The sequence below is a fragment of the Pezoporus occidentalis genome, unplaced genomic scaffold (genome assembly GCF_034315485.1).
Source record: "Pezoporus occidentalis ecotype Australia unplaced genomic scaffold, CSIRO_AGI_Poc_V1 ctg46, whole genome shotgun sequence".
Classification (NCBI taxonomy): domain Eukaryota; kingdom Metazoa; phylum Chordata; class Aves; order Psittaciformes; family Psittacidae; genus Pezoporus; species Pezoporus occidentalis.
This window is the reverse complement of record NW_026915791.1, coordinates 3,860,343-3,883,480: the sequence shown is the minus strand read 5'-3', so window position 1 is coordinate 3,883,480 and position 23,138 is coordinate 3,860,343. Positions and strand designations below refer to the sequence as shown.

At 37.4% G+C, this 23,138-nt stretch overlaps 1 protein-coding gene across 4 annotated transcripts in view; it reads right to left on the bottom strand.

Annotated features, from left to right (window-relative positions):
- Positions 1–5,309: 5,309 nt before the first annotated feature.
- UBR1 (ubiquitin protein ligase E3 component n-recognin 1) overlaps positions 5,310–23,138 on the bottom strand; it is a 69,238-nt gene continuing 51,409 nt past the window's right edge. For all 4 annotated transcript variants that reach the window (XM_062635671.1, XM_062635670.1, XM_062635672.1 and 1 more), the window contains exons 32-47: positions 21,816–21,968; positions 21,133–21,230; positions 20,405–20,498; positions 19,790–19,938; positions 18,118–18,173; positions 17,703–17,799; positions 16,753–16,820; positions 15,938–16,094; positions 15,080–15,167; positions 13,272–13,405; positions 11,959–12,067; positions 10,185–10,241; positions 9,662–9,739; positions 8,862–9,032; positions 8,566–8,667; positions 5,310–7,957 (exon numbers count right to left, since the gene is read on the bottom strand). In XM_062635671.1, the coding sequence (XP_062491655.1) occupies positions 7,816–7,957; positions 8,566–8,667; positions 8,862–9,032; positions 9,662–9,739; positions 10,185–10,241; positions 11,959–12,067; positions 13,272–13,405; positions 15,080–15,167; positions 15,938–16,094; positions 16,753–16,820; positions 17,703–17,799; positions 18,118–18,173; positions 19,790–19,938; positions 20,405–20,498; positions 21,133–21,230; positions 21,816–21,968 (1,753 nt within the window). In that variant the 3' untranslated portion in view covers positions 5,310–7,815. The remainder of the gene's footprint in view (positions 7,958–8,565; positions 8,668–8,861; positions 9,033–9,661; positions 9,740–10,184; positions 10,242–11,958; positions 12,068–13,271; positions 13,406–15,079; positions 15,168–15,937; positions 16,095–16,752; positions 16,821–17,702; positions 17,800–18,117; positions 18,174–19,789; positions 19,939–20,404; positions 20,499–21,132; positions 21,231–21,815; positions 21,969–23,138) is intronic.

The following is a 23,138-nucleotide window of genomic DNA, read 5'->3' as shown; positions in this document are numbered from 1 at the left end:
AGGTAGAACTGTCCAGCTACACATTTTCCCCAGCCGCCACAAAGCTCATTTACTTTTATGTGAAGAGAACATGTTTCACCCTTAGAGACTAATTAATATTTGGCAAGTTAACCTTTGTGTCTCAGCCAGCTGCCAAGGACTGCAGTGGTGGGTATCAATGTGATCACTCATGAACTTAATTGAGTGTCAACATGCATCTCACAGGGAACCGTCATCATCTCGACTACTGCCAGGCATTACTTAGTCATTAGACTGCTCCTTCCTATCCTGTATAGGCATCCAGAGTCCCCATCGATACAGATGCACTACAGAAGATGCCAGCTCACTTCATAGCAATCAGGATATGATTTACTTTTTTAAATAAATACTGTCTTTGCTTTGTTCATGTTAGTTTCCTCAGACAGCGGAAGGGCTCCCTACATACCCAGCCTGCTTTACAGTGCCTGTCACAACAGTTCGGGCTTTCTGGAGTATTTAACACCACAGCCACTGGATCAAGGAAACAAACTCAGGTAGCAGCAGGCTCCACCTTTAACTCCCTGTAATTTATAAAGACAAAGATGGCATTAGCAAGCCAAGCCTTTAAGCCAGAGCATCTGCTCAGATACAGAAATAAATACGATTTGGGGGACACATCTTATCCTAGTTGTTATTAATGCTTAATCCAGTCAGAATTAATAACAATACATTCGTAACAACAGCAACTTCCAGAGTAACGAACTCACCTAAGGATAAAAAACTTATTTTCTTTGTGAAGTTCTTCATTAAAAAAATCCCTTTTAATATTCAGTTTCTGGTGAAGGCACTAGGACGGTCCCTTGTGAAATTGCAATTATGATGCTCTCTTCCTTTAAAGCATTCTGCTTACCACTGAAACCCCCTGCTCTATACTGATAATAAAGAAAAAATAATAAGAACTATACAAATAGAGCACATTTAGCATTTCATACTTAGAAATGAACACGATTAAGCTTTCCTTAGAAGCCAGAAGCCTTCTGCAAACTGTTTTGGGGGCTTTTTCTTAACTGCAATAATGCAATCACAAGGTTCTCTACAACACAGGAATCGTGATATTTAAAATCTGACAAGTCATTTGGCTCACGTGCTTTGTATCAGTTCAGGCTCTGCCTCTGGCACGCGGTACTTTAGCAAAGAACCACAAAGGTGCACAGCTCATGGAGAGACCATCACTTAGATGGATGATCTTGTCCTGCCCCTGGATGTCAGTTAACTGAGGCAGACTGCCCAGAATATGCAAGTCAAATTGCTCAATGAAGCTCTGTATAAGTCCAAATTGGCAAAATCAGTATTCCTGAATCATGAGCAGTACCACGAGATTGAGATACAGCGGGTTTGCCACTTGTAGTAAAGGTTAGCATGATTCACAGAGAAAAATGGGATGAAAAGATTGGAGTCTTTTTATCATCTGGAGTGATTACTCCTCAGGCTGACATGGTATAGTCAGGATAACCTTCAAGTGGAAAACCTGGTACATTGGGATTACCTCTCTCCAAGTACCAGACGGTGTCTCAATTCTTGTACACAAAGAGGCTAGTATTACATTTCAGGCACTACTAAGAGGAAGGAGACAAAAGGTTCCGCAATCCGATGAAAAAGAGTGACCACAGATCTTAACAAATACTTGATCATGAAATCCACAGTACCCACTACCTACTTTTCACATTTCACTGAGATTCATCCACTCAAACCTAAAAAACTCCTAAAATTAACTCTGACAGCTTCTGAGTTGATTGACAACCTGCAATGAAACAGCCCAAACTATACCCCTTTCTGACACTGATCTCATGAACAACAGTCAGAATAAAAATGAAACTTAGGTCCTCAGTTTTAATATCTCATGTTTAACTTGATACCTGGTCTCCTCTTACTCACCATTACACAGAATAATACATATAATCCCTCTGAATTTCAGCTCGCTCTCCTTCCACACACATTTCCTTCATACAGCTTCTTTTCTGTGTACACTTTCAATCATACAGAATGTAAGTTTAGAGAATGTAGCTAGGATTAGAATCATAGAATAGTTAGGGCTGGAAAGGACCTTAAGATCAAGTTCCAAACCCCCTGCCATGGGCAGGGACACCTCACACTAAATCATATCACCCAAGGCCTCGTCCAACCTGGTCTTGAACACTGCCAGGGATGGAACATTCACAACCTCCCTGGGCAACCCATTCCAGTGCCTCACCACCCTTACAGTAAAGAACTTCCTCTTTATAGCTAATCTAAACTTCCCGTTTAAGTTTTAACCTGTTACCCCTTGAAGAGTACCCCTTCCCTAATGAAGAGTCCCTCCCCAGCATCCCTATAGGCCCCCTTTCCGATACTGGGAGGCTGCTATGAGGTCTCCATGCAGCCTTCTCTTCTCCAGGCTGAACAGCCCCAACTTTCTCAGCCTGTCTTCATATGGGAGGTGCTCCAGTCCCCTGATCATCCTTGTGGCCCTCCTCTGGACTTGTTCCAACAGTTCCATGTCCTTTTTATGTTGAGGACACCAGAACATCACACAATACTCCAGGTGAGGTCTCACAAGAGCAGAGTAGAGGGGCAGGATCACCTCCTTTGACATACTGGTCACGCTCCTTTTGATGCAGCCCAGGATACAGTTGGCTTTCTGGGCTGCGAGTGCACATTGAAGCAGGCTCATGTTCATTTTCTCATCGACCAGCACCTCCAAGTCCTTCTCTGCAGGGCTGCTCTGAATCTCTTCTCTGCCCCACCTGTAGCTGTGCCTGGGATTGCTCCAACCCAGCTGTAGGACCTTGCACTTGGCATGGTTAAACCTCATGAGGTTGGCATCAGCCCACCCCACAAGTGTGTCAGGGTCCCTCTGGATGGCATTCCTTCCCTCCAGGGTATCAACCGAACCACACAGCTTGGTGTCATCGGCAAACTTGCTGAGGGCGCACTCAATCCCACTGTCCATGTCACCGATGCAGATGTTGAACAAGACCAATCCCAACACCAATCCCTGAGGGACACCACTCATTACTGGTCTCCAGCCGGACATTGAGCCATTGACCACAACTCTTTGTGTGCAGCCATCCAGACAGTTCTTTATCCACTGAGTGGTCCATCCACCAAATTGATGTCTCTCCAACTTAGAGACAAGGATGTCGTGTGGGACGGTGTCGAGTGCTTTGCAGAAGTCCAGGTAGATGACATCAACTGCTCTACCCCTGTCCATCAGTTCTGTAGCCCCATCACAGAAGGCCACCAAATTGGTCAGGCAGGATTTCCCCTTAGTGAAGCCATGCTGGCTGTCACCAAGCACCTTGTTGTTTTTCATGTGCCTTAGCGTGCCTTCCAGAAGAATCTGCTCCAAGATTTTGCCAGGCACAGAGGTGAGACTGACTGGTCTGTAATTCCCCGGGTCATCCATTTTCCCCTTCTTGAAAATGGGGGTTATATTTCCCTTTTTCCAGTCATCGGGAACTTCACCTGACTGCCATGATTTCTCAAATATGATGGCCAGCGGCTTCGCAACTTCATTCACCAGCTCCTTCAGGACCCGTGGATGGATTTCATCAGGTCCCATGGACTTGTGCACGTTCAGATTTTTAAGATGGTCTCAAACCAGATCCTCTCCTACAGTGGGCACAAGGACTTCATTCTCACAGTCCCTGCACCTGCCTTCCAAGACTTGGGTGGTTTGGTCAGAGCCTTTGCCAGTGAAGACTGAGGCAAAGAAGTCATTCAGAACCTCAGCCTTCTCCAAATCCTGTGTAGCCAGTTCTCCTGAGAGCTTCCTGAGGGGGCCTACATTGTCCCTAGTCTGTTTTTTATTTGCTATGTACCTGTAGAATCCCTTCCTGTTATCCTTAATATCCCTAGCCAAGTTTAATTCTAACTGGGCCTTAGCTTTCCTAACCTGGTCCCTAGCTTCCCTGACAACATCCCTGTATTCTTCCCAGGCCTCCTGTCCTTGCTTCCACTTTTTATAAGCCTCTTTTTACCTTTGAATTTTCCTCAGCAGCTCCTTATCCATCCAAGGAGGTCTCCTGGCCCTCCTGCTGCACTTCCTTCTGGTTGGGATGCAACACTCCTCAGCTTGTAGCAGGTGATCCTTGAATATCAACCAAGAGTCTTGGGCCCCCCTGCCCTCTAGGGCTATATCCCATGGAACCTTACTAAGCAGGTTCCTGAAGAGGCCAAAGTATTAGAAATAGCTGGGTGTGAGAGACTTGTATAGAACTGGATCTTCATTATTATCCATTTGTTTTCTGTATCAACCCCCAAATTTAGCCCACCTGCAATATATAGATAAAAACAAATAGAAGACGTTGTGCCACAGAAATGAAATAGTTTTCAGTTTTGAAGAAAGTCTCTTTAAAGATGTTGTCAAATAATAACTTAAAAGAATCCAACCAACAAACTTAGATATTCTATTACAGATATGACTAGTTTACAGTGGAGACAACTCAAGGATGTTGTTCTAGAAAATAAAGTGGATTTCAACCATAAAGCAAAGCATTTAGAGTCCTCCTCTACATAGTTTTGTACATTTATACACCGCACCTTGAGATTTTTACTATGCAAGAAATAATGCTGTGGATTCCTTCCTTCCCGTTTTATTTTCTCCCCATTGAATAGGCTTCTTGTTCTAATGTTCTTAATGACATTTTTGCTTTATATTTTAATCTATCTACCTTTATCTTTTGCCTTTTCAGGAGCTGGTTCTTAAAAAACATTTACTAGGAATAAGCAGAGAGTAACACCATCAATACCCATACTCTGTTCTAGTTGCCCAAAGCTAGAACAAAGTAGCAAGAAAGCAATGACTGCCAGCAGCTCGGAACATCAACATTTGATGTTTCTCTGTCAATGACTTCTTGGCTGTTTGCTCAGCTCTGTAATAAAACTGAAGTATCATATCGCACATTAGACCAGCACCATAAAATATCCCTTCCTGGAGGTTAAGTATCTGACAGACAATATAGCCAATTCTCCTTTGAGAAACTACAAAACCAGAATTACTCAACTGATAGGGTAAGGACATCTGAATATTAAATTCTGTACTTAAGACTTCTTTTACAAATGGAGGTAGACACTGAAGGAATTTACATGTGTAAAATGCTAGGACACATTTCAAGAGGAATATTCCCTTAAATAAGAAAAAGCATGCCACCATTACCAACTGGTTCACTGATAACACAGATCACAGGATAATTGGTATTGTTTACCAACCATTTACTAACTCTGCTCCTTTTCCATACTGACAGATGCTGCTATAATGCTCTTGTAAAATGAACTGTGAAGTGTCAATGTGCCTCCAAATAAAAGTTGAATGATCTATGAGAAGTTACTTTATTTCCTGTTTTTAAATATACATATACAAGATATTTTATTTCAAAAGCACAAGAACATTATACAAGTTTCAAATTTACATTTTTGCAATTAAAGATACCAATATGTGCATTATAAAATAACTTCTCCTGTCAGCTTGGATGGAACGGAAATCAGTGGCATAAGCATCTTGCAATCACTAAATACAGATTATACTCACAGTGAACAAAACTGCATAGTAATTTATGAAATGAAGGATGACCACTCTAGTCAGTGAATGATATGGGAGCCCATTTGCTAAATCAGCATGTGCAAAAGTACAAAAAGATGCAACATTCCTCTCCCATTTCTTCAGCTACAGATTTCCAGAGCTTCAAACCCGAGCTCACCTGCTGAGCCCAGCTCCTGTCCTTCTATACTACAGTTCAGACAGAAGACAAAATAGAAGTGATCTCACTGCATATTCAGTAATGGAATTGTTGTACCAGTGAAGTGCAAGGTAACTGAAAGTTGTTGATAAATGAATACGTAAATGTCAGAGGGAAACAGTAAGAACAGTTTTGGTATCAATGAGGCATACATTTGTTAGTCTTAATCCGGTATTTTTGTTGGTAAGAAGCGTTTTGATGTCCTTGGAAATCACCAGTGAATGCGAGTTTTCATGGCAACTGTTGTTCTAAGTTCAGAAGGTATTTCAAATAGGTTTTAGAGAAGACTGACAGAATTAATGTTTGTCTTTAAAGAGTTTCATATTCAGGTTTAAAAACTGAAAGAATCAAAATAAGGAGAATGGTCTTAACTGAATACCCAAGAATACCCAAGAAACAGAATACCCCAAAAATACACCAAAGCCAACTATTTATATCACCAGGGAAAGATTATAGCAAAAGTTATAAAAAAAGTCTTTGAAGTCAGAGCAATATTTGAGTTCACTGGTATTCCATGTTTAGATGTTATGGTGCTGCTCAGTGCACTCCTACATACTCTAAGAACTTTAAAAAACTAGAATAATGACATTGAAATCTAAATCACTATTTGTGATTCTACTATCTCTCATACAATCAGCAGAAAAACAAACAAAAAGAGACCATACACCACCACACTCTCAAGACATTAATTTGAAAACTTCCCCTTGGAAGCCTTATTAAAATGACACAGAAGAACCCAAATGGCAAAAGGCTGAGAAATTTAGAGTGCTGACAACTTCAAACTGCCATGAAGAAAAGAGGTTTTCTGGGAAAGCATTTTTACCCATCACATTGCAAGTTCTCTCACGTATATTATGGTTGAAATCCAGAAAACAGAACAACAAACATTTAGAAATGAAGCAGTCACATATCATTGAGAGATCAATCATGAGCTATTCACTACTGAAGGACAAAGAAAGAGACTTGGCCACCTTCCCCCTCCCCTCTTCTGCTCTAACTAGCACTGAACATGCCCCCCAAAACACATGGGTTCATTTATGCAGGCAGGGCTCCAAACAACAGTGACAGAGGATGAAGAGTGGAAAATTCCTCAAATATGGGCAAACAAACTTATTTCTGATTCTAAACTTGCTACTTTTGGGGCCTTGATTTTAGTCCAGTGAAAGCTTTGAAGGCTGTCTATTTCACTGAAGTCTCTGGCTCTTGCATAACTTGCAGAGCTACACTACAATTACTTAACAGAATTTTTATATGTTGGGGTCTTGGGGAAAAATCTCAGAACACAAACTGTAAAAGAAGTAAAACAAAACACAACCTAGCCAAATGGCATAGCCCTAGACCTCTTAAGATAAACAATGTTAAGAGAGAACAAATACATTAGATAAAGTGCAGTTCTGGCAATGCAAAAAGCACAGACTTTATTTTTTGATGCAACAAGCAAGATGGTAATTCCCCCATGCACTTTCTATCCCACACTTCTTTTAAGAGTTTATTAAGGAAAACTCTTATTAAATCCCAGGACATAGCTGGATGAAGGCTCTTTCTGTACAACTGAACGTTTGTTGCACCTGTTGCTGCAGATTACTAAAGGCCTGGCACCATTTCCACTCCAATGTTATGCCACAGACCCTGACCTATTTAAAAGCTTCACTAAGCTTTGGAAAAGAACCTAGGGAGAAAGAAAAGGAGGCTTTTCCATAGCAACACCGTTTAGGTATATTCTCAAGGCATGGAAGAGACAAAAATGTGGTATGTGCCCTGAAGCAGAGCATTTGGAAAGCTTGTCCCTGTTGAAACATGTGAAAAAAATTACAAGTCCTCAAAAAAGTGGAAATATTTCTGAATGTGGGTGTTCAGTAGTAATTGTATAATTTGGTGTTCCTTTTGGGAAAAAGAAAAAAATAAAGCAAAACATACAATGTGAGATTTTTGTTTCAATGTGTCAGTAATACATCCAAGCTAGAGAATCCATCGTGTCTGAACTACAGAATACACTTGAGAGTGTATTATTTGCTGCCACCCTCCTTTCCTTTTCCAAAGCACTGCTCAAAGTAAGAGTTTTCACTAAAAATCAAGAGACTCAGAGCAGTTGCCAGTTGAATCCAAAGAAGATCTGATTTGTTTCTTGGCTCCTAGCAATCTCCTCTATGATGCAGTGTTGCTGCCATAGCAGATGGAGCTTCCGGTAACGCTCCCAACATAAGTGCAGGGGATTGCCTCTTCTTCATGGAAGAAAAAAGAATACCCAATAAGCATATCAGAATAGCAACTGAGAAACTCTTCTATTCACAGTATAGCATTAAAACTCTTAACCATAGCTAGAATATATGAAATACTTGTATGAACACCCAATTCCAACAAGTCTCCTGGGAATGAAAAAAAAAAAAAATCAACATGCAACAACCAGTGACCTGCTGTTTCCAAGGTGACATTTCAGCAATGGCAGTTGTACATTTGTGATGAAAAGCATACAAAGTATTCTTGAGAAAAGTAAGGAAGTTTAATAGTACCAAAGAAGCGTGTTTTTTCCATTATGAATGAGCTATTTATGACTGGAAACTACCATCAGAAATTTGAAGTTAAAAAAGTTCACCAGGTTAAAGATACATATTACATATTTGGGTGACAGGGTTTAGTGTGAGGTGTCCCTGCCCATGGCAGGGGGGTTGGAACTAGATGATTTTAAGGTCCTTTCCAACCCTAACTATTCTATGACTCTATGATTACAGTGCTGTAAATGGAACGAGGAATAATATGTTGTCTAATGGGTATAAGAAAGAAAAAGATATCAAAATGGAAATGTAGAAAAGAAAGTCAAACATTCACTTACTTCAGTCCTGGATCTGTTTCCCCATATTCATCCAAGTAGGGAGCAGGATATAAGCAGCCCCTTGTTTTACCTTCAATGAGGACAACTTTGCATTCCCTAATTCTTAAGGGAAAAAATAGCTACATTTAAAATACAAGACAACTTCCAGCAGGTTCTTAACTTTTTGGTGAGCTCATTTTAGGTCAAAGCAATGTTTCTTCATCTTGGACAGAAAGAATTAAGTGTTTTGACAATGTTGTGAATTTTGACTTTCAAGTCTTTCAATTTAACACATTAAATCCTGGCTAACTACTTACTTGAGAAACATACAAACTCCAGCTCCACATTGAAGAGCATGAGAAGTACAGGCTCCCAACTCCTCCCCATCAACAAGTTCCTGACAGCATGTATTCTGGGAACATAACATAGCCCCACAGAATAAGCACAATACTGGATGTTTCTGTTCATCATCATAAGACCGTGGGCATCTAGAAGAAGTGTAACCAGAATGTTACTGCAGGAATTAAAGCTTTAAAATAAATGTTAACTAGAGGTAATATTACTTAAAAAATAAAAGCCTCCAAAAAACCCAACCAACAAAAAAACCCTAAGACATACTATGTCATAATCACGTTTCATGTATTTGCCTCCTTTGGCTATGTTTTTACACTGCTTGAAATACATCATCTGCAAGATACCTGCTTTGACCAGTTGGTTGGATTTGCTCAAATCCCTTCTAACCTGAGTTATCCTATGATTCATCCTTCCTAGCATAAAACTGTGCCAACCTCCTGGGCCTGTTGTGCCCAGTGCAAAAAATAATTTTTAGGCTGATGGCCAAACCAAATGCATATTGCACTGCTGAAAATGACCAGCAGATTAAACTATAATGGTTTCGTACACTATCCTATCCAACACTTCATTCAGTAAGCTGTTGTGTTTCAGATTTAAAACTGAAATGTGCTAGTATTGACCAGCATAACCATAATAATGCCTTCACTTCCGTAAAATGATTTATATACGTAGTTTTAACACCAGTTATATTACCTGCAAGAACACAGAAGTGACTAAAAGCGACAAAATACCTATGAAGACAACTATATCTCTCACATCTTACCTAAACTGAGAAGCTTGGTTCAGAAGGCAGCTATAGTCTTCAGGAAGCTCTATTAAGCTATTTCTTTTCCTAGGATACCTGGGTGAGAACAAACTATTATGAGAATAATAAAGATTGAAGCAAAAACCAGAACAGACAGCTACAGAATTTCTGCTTAGCTTTCAGTCCTTTCTACAAACTCATACAGTTCTAGAGCAGTTCTTCAGTCCTAGAAGCCCAAGTGAGAGGCTCCACATGGGAGCTTCAGCATTTCTATATTCCAGCAAAGGTGATGAAATTAAATTTCATCAATTGGTAACCTCTATGTATAAAGAGATTTCAAATTTCAGTTAGCTTTTGTTTTATCCTAGAGTAAGCTAGATAAATTGTCTAACCATGTGTATATTCTCTATGAAGAATCACTGAATGAGGACGCGCAACCACTTAAAGAGTTCCTTTATAGAGAAACAATAAGCACTTCATTCTTTTAACAGTTTTAAGTTAGAAACAGAAGAAAAAACACCAACAAAAAATTTAACCTTACCTTATTGCAATACTCTTCCCCTTCAAAGAACTTAACACCACTGGGTCAGTACACCACCTATTTCAAAAAAGCATTTGCAGATAACAATGTTTGATAATAACATACATTTAGAATCACTAAACTAGTAAGCAATAAGCAAACAGAGCACAGATAAAGCACTAAGAGTTTAGCTAAAACTTCACAAGGAGAAACAGCTATTCTTCACAGTTTTGCTTCAGGAAAAGAATTTAAGCTTGTATATAGGAAAAAAAACCTATGTGAAAACAATGCCTAAATTTATCTATATGCACATGAAAACCCAGAGTTAACACAAAGTTAAAAAATGCAAGCTGTCTTCAACTCATTCAAGTTCCCAAAGTGGGATACAATACACAGCTCTTTTTGGAATAGATCAGCTGAAAGCCACATTGTGAGAAAATATTATACACTATACTAGGAAAATATTTATTGTTTTCATTTAATAACCATCACCCAATAGTTATTTTACAGTGCTTTACTGCATGTTATATGCTTGCTTAGAATGGCCAAATGTGTCTACCAAAGCAATGGTATTTATAGGCAAGTTGCTAAACAGAGGAATTGGTATCTAAGGTATCTTTTATGTTATTTCTACAAAGAGGATGAGAAGGGAGAGAACTGTAGCAGATGGTCAATCTAGCATGCTTCATTTAACACATTTCTCAACCACCATCAAATTTAGTCTTCCGAAATAAGATTCTTTCAAAAAAACATATGGGAACTTGCATGATGATTTGACAACTGTTACTATTAAATATGTAACCTCCCACTTGGAACCTCCATCTTCTGACTGGGAGCACTACAATTTGTTAGCCCTGCCTCTAGTGACTATTTTCTAACGTTCACATATCCTTTGTGGTCTCCTGTAGACACTGTTATGTCTTTGAGTAAACATGAGAACATATAAGAAAAAATTAATAATTTGTGAAAATGCTATTAATTTACAAGTAATTATGTATACTACAAATGCAATTAATTACAGAAAAATTGTATGTAGGGAATTTAAATCAGCTGGACTTAAAAACTGACTCAAACCTACAGTCAGGTAAGTTTCACAACAGGTCAACATGTCAAACAACAGGTCAATGTGTCAACAACAGGTCCAAACGTCCCTAAATTGTTAGAATCTATACAACAGAATAGAGGTTATTAAAAACCCAGAAAACGCTAGTGTGAGCCAGAAAATTCTGCCAGGAACCAGGAATGATAATTAATGCAACCAAGTGCTCAGTCACATTAAATATATGGAGACATGCTCCAACATAATATAGCAGAATTGTTCTCAGTTAGTGTGTGCATGTGTCTCTTTATTCTTGCTTGTGATTTTAAATGATTAATTTGATCAATTACTTTTTATTGCTAGATTGCAATGTCCATAACAGTCAAATTGTACCTTTTAACCATTAAGCTGACTTTGACATTCATCAGCCTATTTTGGAAATCTGGAGAAGAAACAGTACAAAGCCTCACCCTGCCAGCTACATAATTTTCCATGTTCTCATTTTATAGCTCATGCAATCAACATTTTTTTCTGTAGACAGACTAAAAATAGGCCAATGAAGTATGTGTTATACCACACAGGCAAAGGTTTATGGTAAATCTGAAGTGCTTTCAGAGAGTCACTATACTTCAACACATCAAACAAATGTTTAGACATCTACTAAGAATTTAAGCTCAATCATTTATAAACAAAATTTGATATGGAATTCCCATAGAGGGCCATCGCAAACATGGCCTGCCCAGTCTCAATTAGTACCTTTGAAGCAGTGGATTTACTGTGTCCCTGTATTCCTGGAAGAGCAGAAACAAGTTGGTAGGTAGAGAGAGGTAACTACAAAGTGCCTTGAACTGCCCTTCTTCAGAAACTGCAAAAGAAAAAGAAAACATGAGCAACTATTAAGGTGTTTCACCGCTGCTGAATAATGCAGTCAAACGTAAAAATCTCCTGGTCCCTTTTTCACTAAATAATACCTATCTTACAGCTTCAGCACAGCTCCTTGCTTGGATGTACTTCCCCTGACTTAATGAGAGGTATAATAATTCGCATTAGCTGAGGATATGCTTTAGGCTTAAACTTAAAAGTTACTTAGCAACATATGTCAAGTCATGAATAAGCCACTGTAATAACAGAATTCCTTGCTAAAATTATTTCATAATATGTATGTTAGCGCAATACATTTCTGTACTAACCACAGTTTAGCTTTTCACTATCTTCTCTGCCTACAATGATACTAAATTTTGCTATGATCAAGCCGCTGCTAGCACACTACATAAAGCTGGGCTAATTTAATAGTCTGCTGGGTGGTTGTTTGTTGGCTCTGCTAGAGAAAATGACCTTGCTGACTCATCAGGATGACTCCTCCCTATAGAATTAAAGTTCCTGAGTAATGGTAAGGACAACAGCATAATCCCAGCAAGCAGAGATTTTGGGTTTTAGGTCCTAATTAAATTCAAATTTAGTTCAGAGTTTATATAAATCAATTTAATATGCCATATTTTGTCTCAGTTGTTCCGAGCAGTTTTGGTTCTCCTTTCCAAATAGCTGATGATTCCATGTTTCACCGCATTTTGACAAAAGACAAAATATTTGGGTTTGGGTTTAGTATCTGTAATGTGTTATGATCCTTCAAGGTAGAGGATTAAGTTTTATAATGCGTTTTATTTCTACTTGGCTGTGTTTTGCTGATTTGTCTTTAAGATTTACCAACATTAGCAGCTGCACAAAAAAGTTTGTTGTTCAAAATATACTCCACATTGTTTCTCAGGTGATGTAATCTAAGCCCCTAGAATTATCCTTAAATCACAGAATCTTTGTATCCACAACTACTTACTACCAATACACCATTGAAAATTTGCATATTTGCACATAAAACTTCACCATGCAAAGAAGGCTGAGACAACTCAGCTTCTCATGACTGCCCCTTCATACAAATTAGTATTTCCGTTTCTTTCCGAATCTTACTATAATGCATTAACTGTTAAGTTAATGTGAACATTTTAAAATACCATTCTTCCAAGAAAACAGTAAACAAAGCCAACATATAGATATAGTTGCTTTCTCATATTTACCTTGTAGCAGTTCCTCCGGTGGAGAAACTCCCAGCAAATAATGGAAAAATAAAGCAGCAGAACGAAGGTAAGGCATGATGCCTTTTTTAACACAATCCCACACGAGCCAGCCTGGAATATCCTGACTGAAGCAACTGCAATACACAAATGAGAAATAGCTGCAGTACCTCATAGCGCAAATGCTTCTAGCACTTTCATGTTTTGGCTAGCATTGCTAGGATGGCAGCTGTATAGGAGCAACAATGATGTACCCCAAATTCTGTGAAATACAGCCTCCAGCATCTAACTTCCAACTTCCCCTTTGCCTAACAAATATGTAGAACAATTAAATTAAGCCTCCAAATTGTCTCAACTTACCTTTATCAGAATTAAAAAAAAAATAAATAGCCAATACACAGACATTATCCCCAGGTGACTCAAGATGGCCTAATTTAAACTGGGCAATACAGTATCACACAGAGCAATTGATTCTTAAAATGGTTGGTTTTGTGACAGAAAGCCAGCAGGTTTTTGAAACAGTGTTTTGAATGCAACTCAAAAATGAGAAAACAAACAAGTAAACATACATAAATACTCTTCAGGAACAACAAAACCAACTAAATTAAAAGATTAATACTTTATACTTCATTATGGAAGTCACAATATTAACACTCAGATCATTTAAAATAAAGCCATACTAATCCAAATTGGACAAAAAAAAATACTGGTGTGATACTCATCACAGTAATTACTCTTGTAGTTTGTGTGATATGAGCATCTAGTGTTAATTTCATAGCAAATTTAACTTAGAATATCCCTGTTTTCTAAAAATTTTACACTTAATTAAATTCACATTTATGTGAGCAGGATGTTCACACACGTTGACCAGGACCTGCTGAGGAACAACCTGTAAACCTAGATTATAACATCACAGACCACTGCAAAATAATTATGCTGTTTAAGCACAGGTAGGTCAGAGTTAGGAGATGACAATGCATGCACAGTAATTAAAACACTAAAAATTTCAGAGCTGGGTTGCCTAAACTTTGGTATTTAATTGTGTAGGCAAATCACTACAGGGACCTGATTTTTCAAAACACAGCACTTAGGATTCTAAGATTATGCCCCAGAAAAATTAGCCCTATTTTCTAAATACCAAATTTTAAACATTTAGGAATTTAGATTTAAAACTTTCAGACAAGTGGGTAGCATTGTCAATCCTTGAGAAACATCTTTGCAACTAGCCCTGGTGATGATAAATCAAAGCAGAATTTCTAAAAGGTGAATCCATATTTTCCAGTTTATTTCACACACAGATACTGAAGTACTATAGAGTTTGCAGCTATACCTATTAGAATAAAGTCTGAAAATACGGGGCATTAATGCTCGAAAAAAAAGCAACTGTGTTTAGCGTTACATTTCTGCCCCTTTTACAGCAGAACTATTTCCTTTTTTCTGGCTTCTATCCGCAATTGAGAGACCTTTCAAAAACCCCAAATAACCAGGGCAAAGAAAAAAGAACTACTAACGTTAGCTGTGTTACTCTCCAGAATGGATGCAGGTATTTTTTCATCCTTAGACTAAGAATTCAGTCTGTTGTTCACACAATGTACCTATTTTAACTAAAAGCGTTCCTTTCACCAGTTTCCTTTTTCTCAGTGTTCAGTATTATGAGAAGAAAGCACAAGCTGTTGTGCTAACTCCCTGTATGAAATGAGTAAGTTGTTTCCTGTTTTCTGTGTTGTTCAGGTCTATCCCTATGGATTACTATCCCTATGGATTGCCACCTTTCTAAAAAACCACAGTGCTAAAATGGAACTGCTACTTACCCACTGGTGTACTGGTAAACCTCTCTACAGAAAGACTCCGCAGATCGTGCCTCCTCACTGTTGTCAGATGATTGAGCAGTAGAGGATTCTGTACAGAGAAATATTCATTTCACTGTAAATGTGTCACAAATGAAGTGCATTTATTTTCTTTTTTAATTGCATTACAGAAGTATTTCCACTTTATTTTGCTTAATTCTTTCCTATTTGCTCTTTCTAACCTGACAAATGTTCTCTTAAAACTGCATGCTATAAAGAATCACCATGAACACCACCTCATTGCTCATCCTCATGTAAAACTTTCCCTTGAACTTTTGAAATTACTGTCCTACATAACATCTTTTTAATTCCCATCAAAGTGGAGAAAAAGGAAAGTAATATGTAGGAAGCCTGTAGGTTACTGACAGTTTTTAACAATAGTATGAAATATAGAGAAAAAGTGAAATTCTATCACTTCATAGGATTCTGTATTCCAGCTCTGGGTATTTACTAGTTGAAGGGTAAAGTTTATTTCCCAAATCCATACTAACTATCACTGCATAGCCCAGACTCCTGCTGCTGGGCAGAGCTTCGCTTCTCCTACAGGAAGAAAAAAGGGGGAAGTCACAACTCTGGAATGATGTGACTTGAGCAAGTACTGATACATCAATAAGTATTTTGCTTTCTTAGGTTAAGCACACAAAAAGTGACTTCATAAAATGCTCTGAAAAATAAAATAACGTTATTTATTTTTTACTAGAAAACACTTACTACTACCTAGCACTGTCATTTATTATAAGGAAGTTTATACCTGGAAGACAATGAGTCCATCATTTTTAAGGAATTGTATAAAAATGCCAGAATAATCTAACACAAACACACCTCTATCTGTTGCTGAAGAGATGACGATTTGTGTTATGTGTGCCAGTGTTGTCAGATGGAAGAGGTAGAGGTGGTTATAGGTTGAACTAATTGATGAAGGTTGCAGGTCTACGGCATCCTCCCAGTATAAAGATGGAAAAGATAACACAACTCCCACCTACAGTCAAAGGGAGGGTGCAAACATTAAAGTAACAGAAATTTGGTAATAGCTACATGGGTAATAGAAATTATCACTCTAAATATATATTTAATTTCTGTAATCAATTTAAATATGTTAATTTATCTTGCTAGTTTTAATACTGTAGAAAAACTCATTGAATAATATTATCTGTGCTGTTCTAGGATGTAGAAAACTCAGGGTTTTTTAACAGCAGAAGAAACTATAATATGGATTTGTATTCGGAACAGAAAGAAGAGACTAAGAACAGTACAGAAGGTAATCAGAGTGAATGTGAAGGTATGAGGCCTATTGAGACAAAGGGAAAGTGTGGGAAACAAGCTGAATGGGTGCATTTCTCAGGGTTGTTGTTTTTTTTTGAGGTTTGATAGCAATGGAGATGGTAAAAAGATGAGATTGCAAGCATAAAATCTAATAGGAGTGACACAGCAAAGACTCAAAAACTAGAAGAACAGCAAAACTAAAAGCAAACACTCGTATATAGCAGCCATACGTAATCATTTGTATGCAGTACTCATGTATAACCGTTAGACTCATGCAAGTGAATAGTTAATGCCAGACTACCTACAGGGTAAAGTACATGAAAATTCATGCTTAAGAAAAGTATTAATACGAAGAATAAAATGAAGCTGCTTACCAAAATGTGGAACACATCTACTTCTAAGATGGATGGAGTGTCCTCTGCTTTAAAGTTTGGTAGAAGAACTACAAAATAAAGATAACAATTATGCATTTGATATGTATTTTCTTCTTTTGGATTGAACTGCAATATCAGAATCTGATTCTAGAAGCCTATATATTTCTGTGTTTTCATCCAAAAATGTCCAGGTCTCTTAACTAAGGAAGTATCTAACTGCTTACATCACTCTGCATCCACAACCAGCCAGCTGACAATTTTAATAACTATATCTTAAAAATTCTGAGATAAAAATCTTTATTTCAACAGCTTTAATAAAGCCACACAGCATTAAGGGTGAAGTCCACAAATGTACCTAGGCCCTGCAACACTAGATACCTCACAGCCTAGGCCAATACAAAAGCCTGTACCACACCTAAGAATCCTATAAAATAGAAGGCAAGTCAAAGAGTGGGATTCATAAAGACCACCGCGCTAACCTAATCAGTAAGAAAATTGTTTCAAACTAGCTTGTCCCAAGACAAAAATATCTTAAAACTAGGCTGCAAGCAACCTTCTGAAAGTAGTAAAAAGATGAAGTCTTACAATTAGGAGAGAGGAGTACCTGTTTTGTGGCTTTATCTACCTGTTTAGCACAGAATAAATAATTTTGAACGTTGCCAGCAACAGGTTGTTAGCCATCTGTAAATGTTCTAGATCTGAGTATCATTAGGCCTAGGTAATCTTGGATAGAGGAATTTTGGGGGACTTCAGCAATACAGAGTTGGGTTAACAGAACTACTGATGACTTAAGCTCAAGCAATGCTCCATGATTTCAGGCAATATTACAGAAATTGAAATTAGCACTGTTGTCAGTCTAACCTTTGCTTCTATGCCATATTAATGTGTGTGCCATTCTGCAATAAAAACTTCTGCTATACAAAATGTAGTGAAGAAAACCAAAACAATACCTCCTAGAAGACGAATCAGATGTTTCTGAATCAGGACCTGTGGCGATGTTGTTCTCTGAGCAGCTGCAAACTGCACTAATGCTTTAAGGCTACTGTGCTAGAGCGCAAGATAAAATGGTTGGACAGGAAAAAATGAAAGATATAATAGTGAAATAAAGCGGTAAAAACATATCTCCTTCTACAACCAGAAAACATATTGATAAGTGAATTTAATAGGAACTTCCATGTGCAAGTAGAAATCTTATTCTTCCAAAATGCTTTTTATGTTATCAATCTAAACATTTTGAGGGCTATCCCTCAACAGAGAACGGTCTTGATGTTCACTCTTATAATATTTTTTTAATATATGTATGTATTTAATATACATATAAAGCTTTTTTGTTTAGTACGTATTGCATATCTTACTTGTCCATACCTGTCTATTTTGTAGAGATCCAAATAAAGGCTTGCCCTCTGTTTCCAAGAGGTTTTCTTAAAATTAAAACACAGAAAAAAATAAGTTGCTTTGTTCTACAGGAACTAACATAGCTTTTTTGTTAGAATCCACTTAGTCAAAGATTATTTTTAGTATATGTACTTCTTGGAAAAGATCAACTTTATTTTCGTAAGAGAATTATCTTTAAATAAACCTATTTTAAATGGCAATGATAGCTTGAACCTCCTCTAGAGACTCCACTAATACAGGTAGCTCCTTGTCTAGGAAGCACTTCTACAAGCCCATACTAATGCACCCTATGACTTGATTCACAACCAGCATACTTGAAGTTATTTAGGCAGTTTTGCTTTATAATTTTATGGAAGCCTGCTCTATTTGTAAACAAAAATGAATCCAAGGAAGTGGTGTGGCCTAGGATAGGTGAGACTGTCACAGTCATCCAACCTGGTTTTATAATCTTGGCCTGATGAGGCATCTGAATTTTCTGTTTCTGACATATGCCTTTAAGATCACATCTGTGATAACAGTCTGTGCATTTATACATTTACTGGCAAACTCTCCTTGACAGCCACCAAGGTCTTTCTTTAGATAGCAAAAGAAAACAATCTGCACAGCAATAAGTGCATTAATGTTAATAGAGCTGGATGGCTTCTAGTCCTCCCCTGACCCATTCAAAAAGTCTAATAAAATCCAACACTAAATAAATGCAATCAGTTCTCATGACTACTCCTGACTTATTAGAATATTTCCAATCCTCCTAAAACCCTTTTGAACTTTTAAGACTCTAGTTGGGTCCACTGTCAATTTCAGGTGGACTACACTTGCACCTAACAGCTTCATCAACAAAAACTGTATACTTGGCAAATCATATTTATGGACCTGTACAATTACATTCTCAATTCCTTCAGCATGCAGTTCAGACCTCTCTTGTGTCCTCCCCTGCCTGGAAGCCACTACAGGTTTATCAACACCTTCACATTTATTACACAAATTTCTTTGTGTACATAGTATAGCAAGTAAATAAAACTGTCTGCTAAACAGGTATATTAACCCCCAAAATGCAATCCTTTTTATAGTAATTATTTTGCTTTCAAAAAGAGATTAATGCCAGAAAGTGTTTGAGGCGGTTGGTTTGTTTGGTGGTGTTTTTTTCTACCAGGCTCAGCACTTTCAGAATGCAACAGATCATATTTCTTCTACAAATACCATGAGAATTCTTTGAGAATAAAGACAAAAAGAAATAATGATAAAGGGGGTATTATTTCATAGGTTTTAGATATTTAGCTGCATAGGAGATGCCTATAGCTCAATGGTCTTTGGCAGCATGAAGATATTCACCGAACATTCTTAATGTTACAATAAGTAACACAGTCACTCTCTGCTCTCTCAGATTAAACTCAATGTTGGCATTCCATAACTTATCTTACAAACTACCATCTAACAGAAACATTCTATTATGTATATTGGATTATAGATTGTCATTCTATTATTATATATGTAATTACATATAATGTACGTTGCTATACTATTACATATTGCTCTTATTTATATAGAACTATTGGTTATACAATCAGAGTGTATAAAATTATACAACCAAACAGTTGTAAGAATTTCAAGTCATGAGAAGAAATAGACCCAAATTATGCTTTACCTATGCACTGGATGGTAAAAGCACATGTGCTCCATGTCATCATAGGAATCCGATGATCAGCTTCATTTGGAGCAACTTTTAGCCCAACTCTATAAATGGTGGTGGCAAAGAGAATAAGCATCTCCTTGATACTGCTTGAGTATTTCACTCTACAAAAGGAAGCCACGATAATTTCAGTCTGCATTGTTAACAGTATTCATTACTTACTGGTCAATAACTACATAGCCCTATTCCTTTGAGTAATCTGTATTCCATTAATGTATCTAAAACGAAGTGAAATCTATTCCTGTAACAGACATATAGCAGAAAAATTAAGGCAGACAGGTATTAAACAATTTGTCTAGAGGCACAGGAAGTAACCCAGATCACTGGAATAATGGATTAGAAGATCCTAGCTTTGTACCAAGAACAGAACTACCAGACTGGATTTGACCAAGAGAATCATCTAGCTTGTACAGATCTGATATTCAGTGAATGCTTAAGGAAAAGTATAAGTAAGCCCATATTTAGAAGGAACAAATCATATGCTTTTCCCTCAATACAAATCCTGAAGTATACGTAGGTTATTTTAGGGAGATTAAAATAAACGCAGAGAGCACTTCCAGTAGCACTTACGAAGACTGAGCTCCAAAACTAAGGATGGAATGGAATTCCAAAGCAGAGTTCCCCATTCCCTTGTTGATGAAAGCTGGAAGATTTTCTTTCTCTCCTTCCAGAAAAACAAAAAATTAGATCAATGTTAAAATATAAAGAAGCTGGTTTTACAGTTGTTTTTACAGCAGTCCCAACGAAGTAAGACTTTTTATTTTAAACTGTCACCAGTCACAATGTCTTCTAACCCTCCTTCTTAATTAACATTTGTTTGTATTTCCAGAAATATGAGGATTAAAAGTAGTGCTTTGCCGGTGAGGAAAAAGAACTATCCTGCATTGTAAGTGTGCAGGGAATATGTTGATTCTCTGTATCTTCTGTTATTTAAATACTTGCACATGCTTTTATTTTGGTCTCTTTAATTTAATTTGTCTTTTTTACTACATCACAGTCAATACAAAAGTTCAATTAACTCTTGAGTGTTAGCAGGTGGCTATCCTCTCCAAAGTGCATATAACTTCCTTCTACAGGGAAGATGGAAAGAATTTAGCAAAACCAGAAAACTGGTGAGGGCACGGCAAAATCAAGACATCAGCTCAGAAAGGACTGTGACTTACCCCCACCTTTATGTGATACTGTCTTCACTGATAGCAAAATGTATTTTTAGTCTAAGTTTTCTGTCGGTATTAGTTAAAACATGTATTGGCATATTAAATAGCCCACAGAATAGCTTCAAAATTAAGATAACAAACCTTCAACATTTTTCACACTGTAGCCCGATATCCTGACTATGATAATCTCCAGCCACCTAGCCAGTGACAGAATTTGAGCTACTGCCTCTGCATCCTCACTGAAAACAGAAACAGAAAGCAGGTTTTTACTTCAACACTCACCTTATCTTTAAAGATGAAGGACATACTTAGATCAATATATACTAACTCAGTATTCACACAGTTTTGTTGCTTTTGTAAATTTTGAGCAAATAGTACAAAATGAAGTGTTAGGCTAAATGCTAGGTCTAAGTACTTTCTCATTTGATATCAGCTCTAAGAAACAGCCAATCCAAAAATAATTAAGAAAAATCTGCTAAAACCAGTATATTTGGCTGAAGCAACAGTCAAGAGAGCAACAGTCAAGAGAGCAACAGTCAAGAGAGCAACAGTCAAGAGAGCAACAGTCAAGAGACAAACAGTCAAGAGACAAACAGTCAAGAGACAAACAGTCAAGAGACAAACAGTCAAGAGACAAACAGTCAAGAGACAAACAGTCAAGAGACAAACAGTCAAGAGACAAACAGTCAAGAGAGCATGCAGCCTTTTATACAGATGAGAGAGGTGTGCCCAAGTTTTCCTTACAGAACTTTGAAAAGCCAACCAGCCCTGAAGTGATATTTACCTTTCTTTTTAATTAAAGGCTATACAATCTGGTAATTCACCTGTTTATTTTTTGAGCCTGCAACGGAACAATAGGAATCACAGTATTGCACAGAGATTTGCAAAGTGGACAGAGATACTCTCCATTCTCCAGGTCAAATATCTGTTCCACATGCAGACGTTGCCGGAAGTTCATCTGCATGGCTTCAAAGTACCTACAACGTTGAAAAGGAAGTTACTAGAATGTGGAATGGCTCAAATATGACACGAGATCAAATGTTCAAGTAATTAAATGTAATTATCTAGCAAATACCTATCCAACCCAAATGGAAGGAAAAGACTTGCTTGTTGTAACACTTTCATATGCTTGGATGTGAAAATAAAACCTTTGAGCACATAAACTCATGCAAAAATGCATGATATAACACTCATGCAAAATGACAGCAACTTCTCCTTGCTTTTAGGATCTCTTTAAATTTCATTATTTTTCACAGACAAGAAGTCCATAAATTTTCTACTTTACCCTCGCATCATCTTCAACACAGTAAAGCATTGTATCTATATCTCCCATAAGCAATTCACTACAGTAAGTTTGAAAAGGGGATTGTACATACTTTTATTTAATTTTAGGGAAAACTACCAGCAACATTTCACAAGTGAATAATCAGCTAATGACTGAGCCTTGTAACTAGACAATGAAACTGTAGCCTTCTTTCAACAGGAAGAGAGGGTAATTTAAATTACAATACCATATGAGCTATTTTAAACTCAAAAAGGACACTAAGAAATAACTATGAAGTTGTTACAGGTTTTATTATCATTTGGCTTCTCAGTGGATGCAGTAAACCCTCAAATTTCATTAATATCTCAGTGGTATTAGGAATAAAAAGATCCAGCATTCAAATCTTCTTGCCTGGATGCAAGCAACTAAATTCTGTACTAACATTCAGACTGGGTACGTAGGATCTTAAAGGCAGATATGAAATTATCTAACTTCTGCACTAAGGTAATAATTTGCTTGTTGTTTTTTTTTTTGTTTTTTTGTTTGATTGGTTGGTTTGGGGGGGGTGTTGGTTTTTTGGTTTTTTTTTTTCTTTGCTCTAAATCATACATCTTGAGGGAAAAATTTCAATCCCATTTATGTAATAACAGAAAGCATGACTGGGGGCATCTGCAGAAGTTCTAATGATTACAGAATATTTAGGAAAGCCTTCTGTTGAAATAAACAAAACCATACGTTTTCCCCACAAACAACTGTATTTGCAAGCAACTCCTCTTCCTCATACATGGCAACTACAAAGATATTCCATCCATTTGAACTCATACTGTTTTAGAGAGTATTTTGCAATATTTTTAGGCTGCACAGATACTCCAGAAAGGTGTGG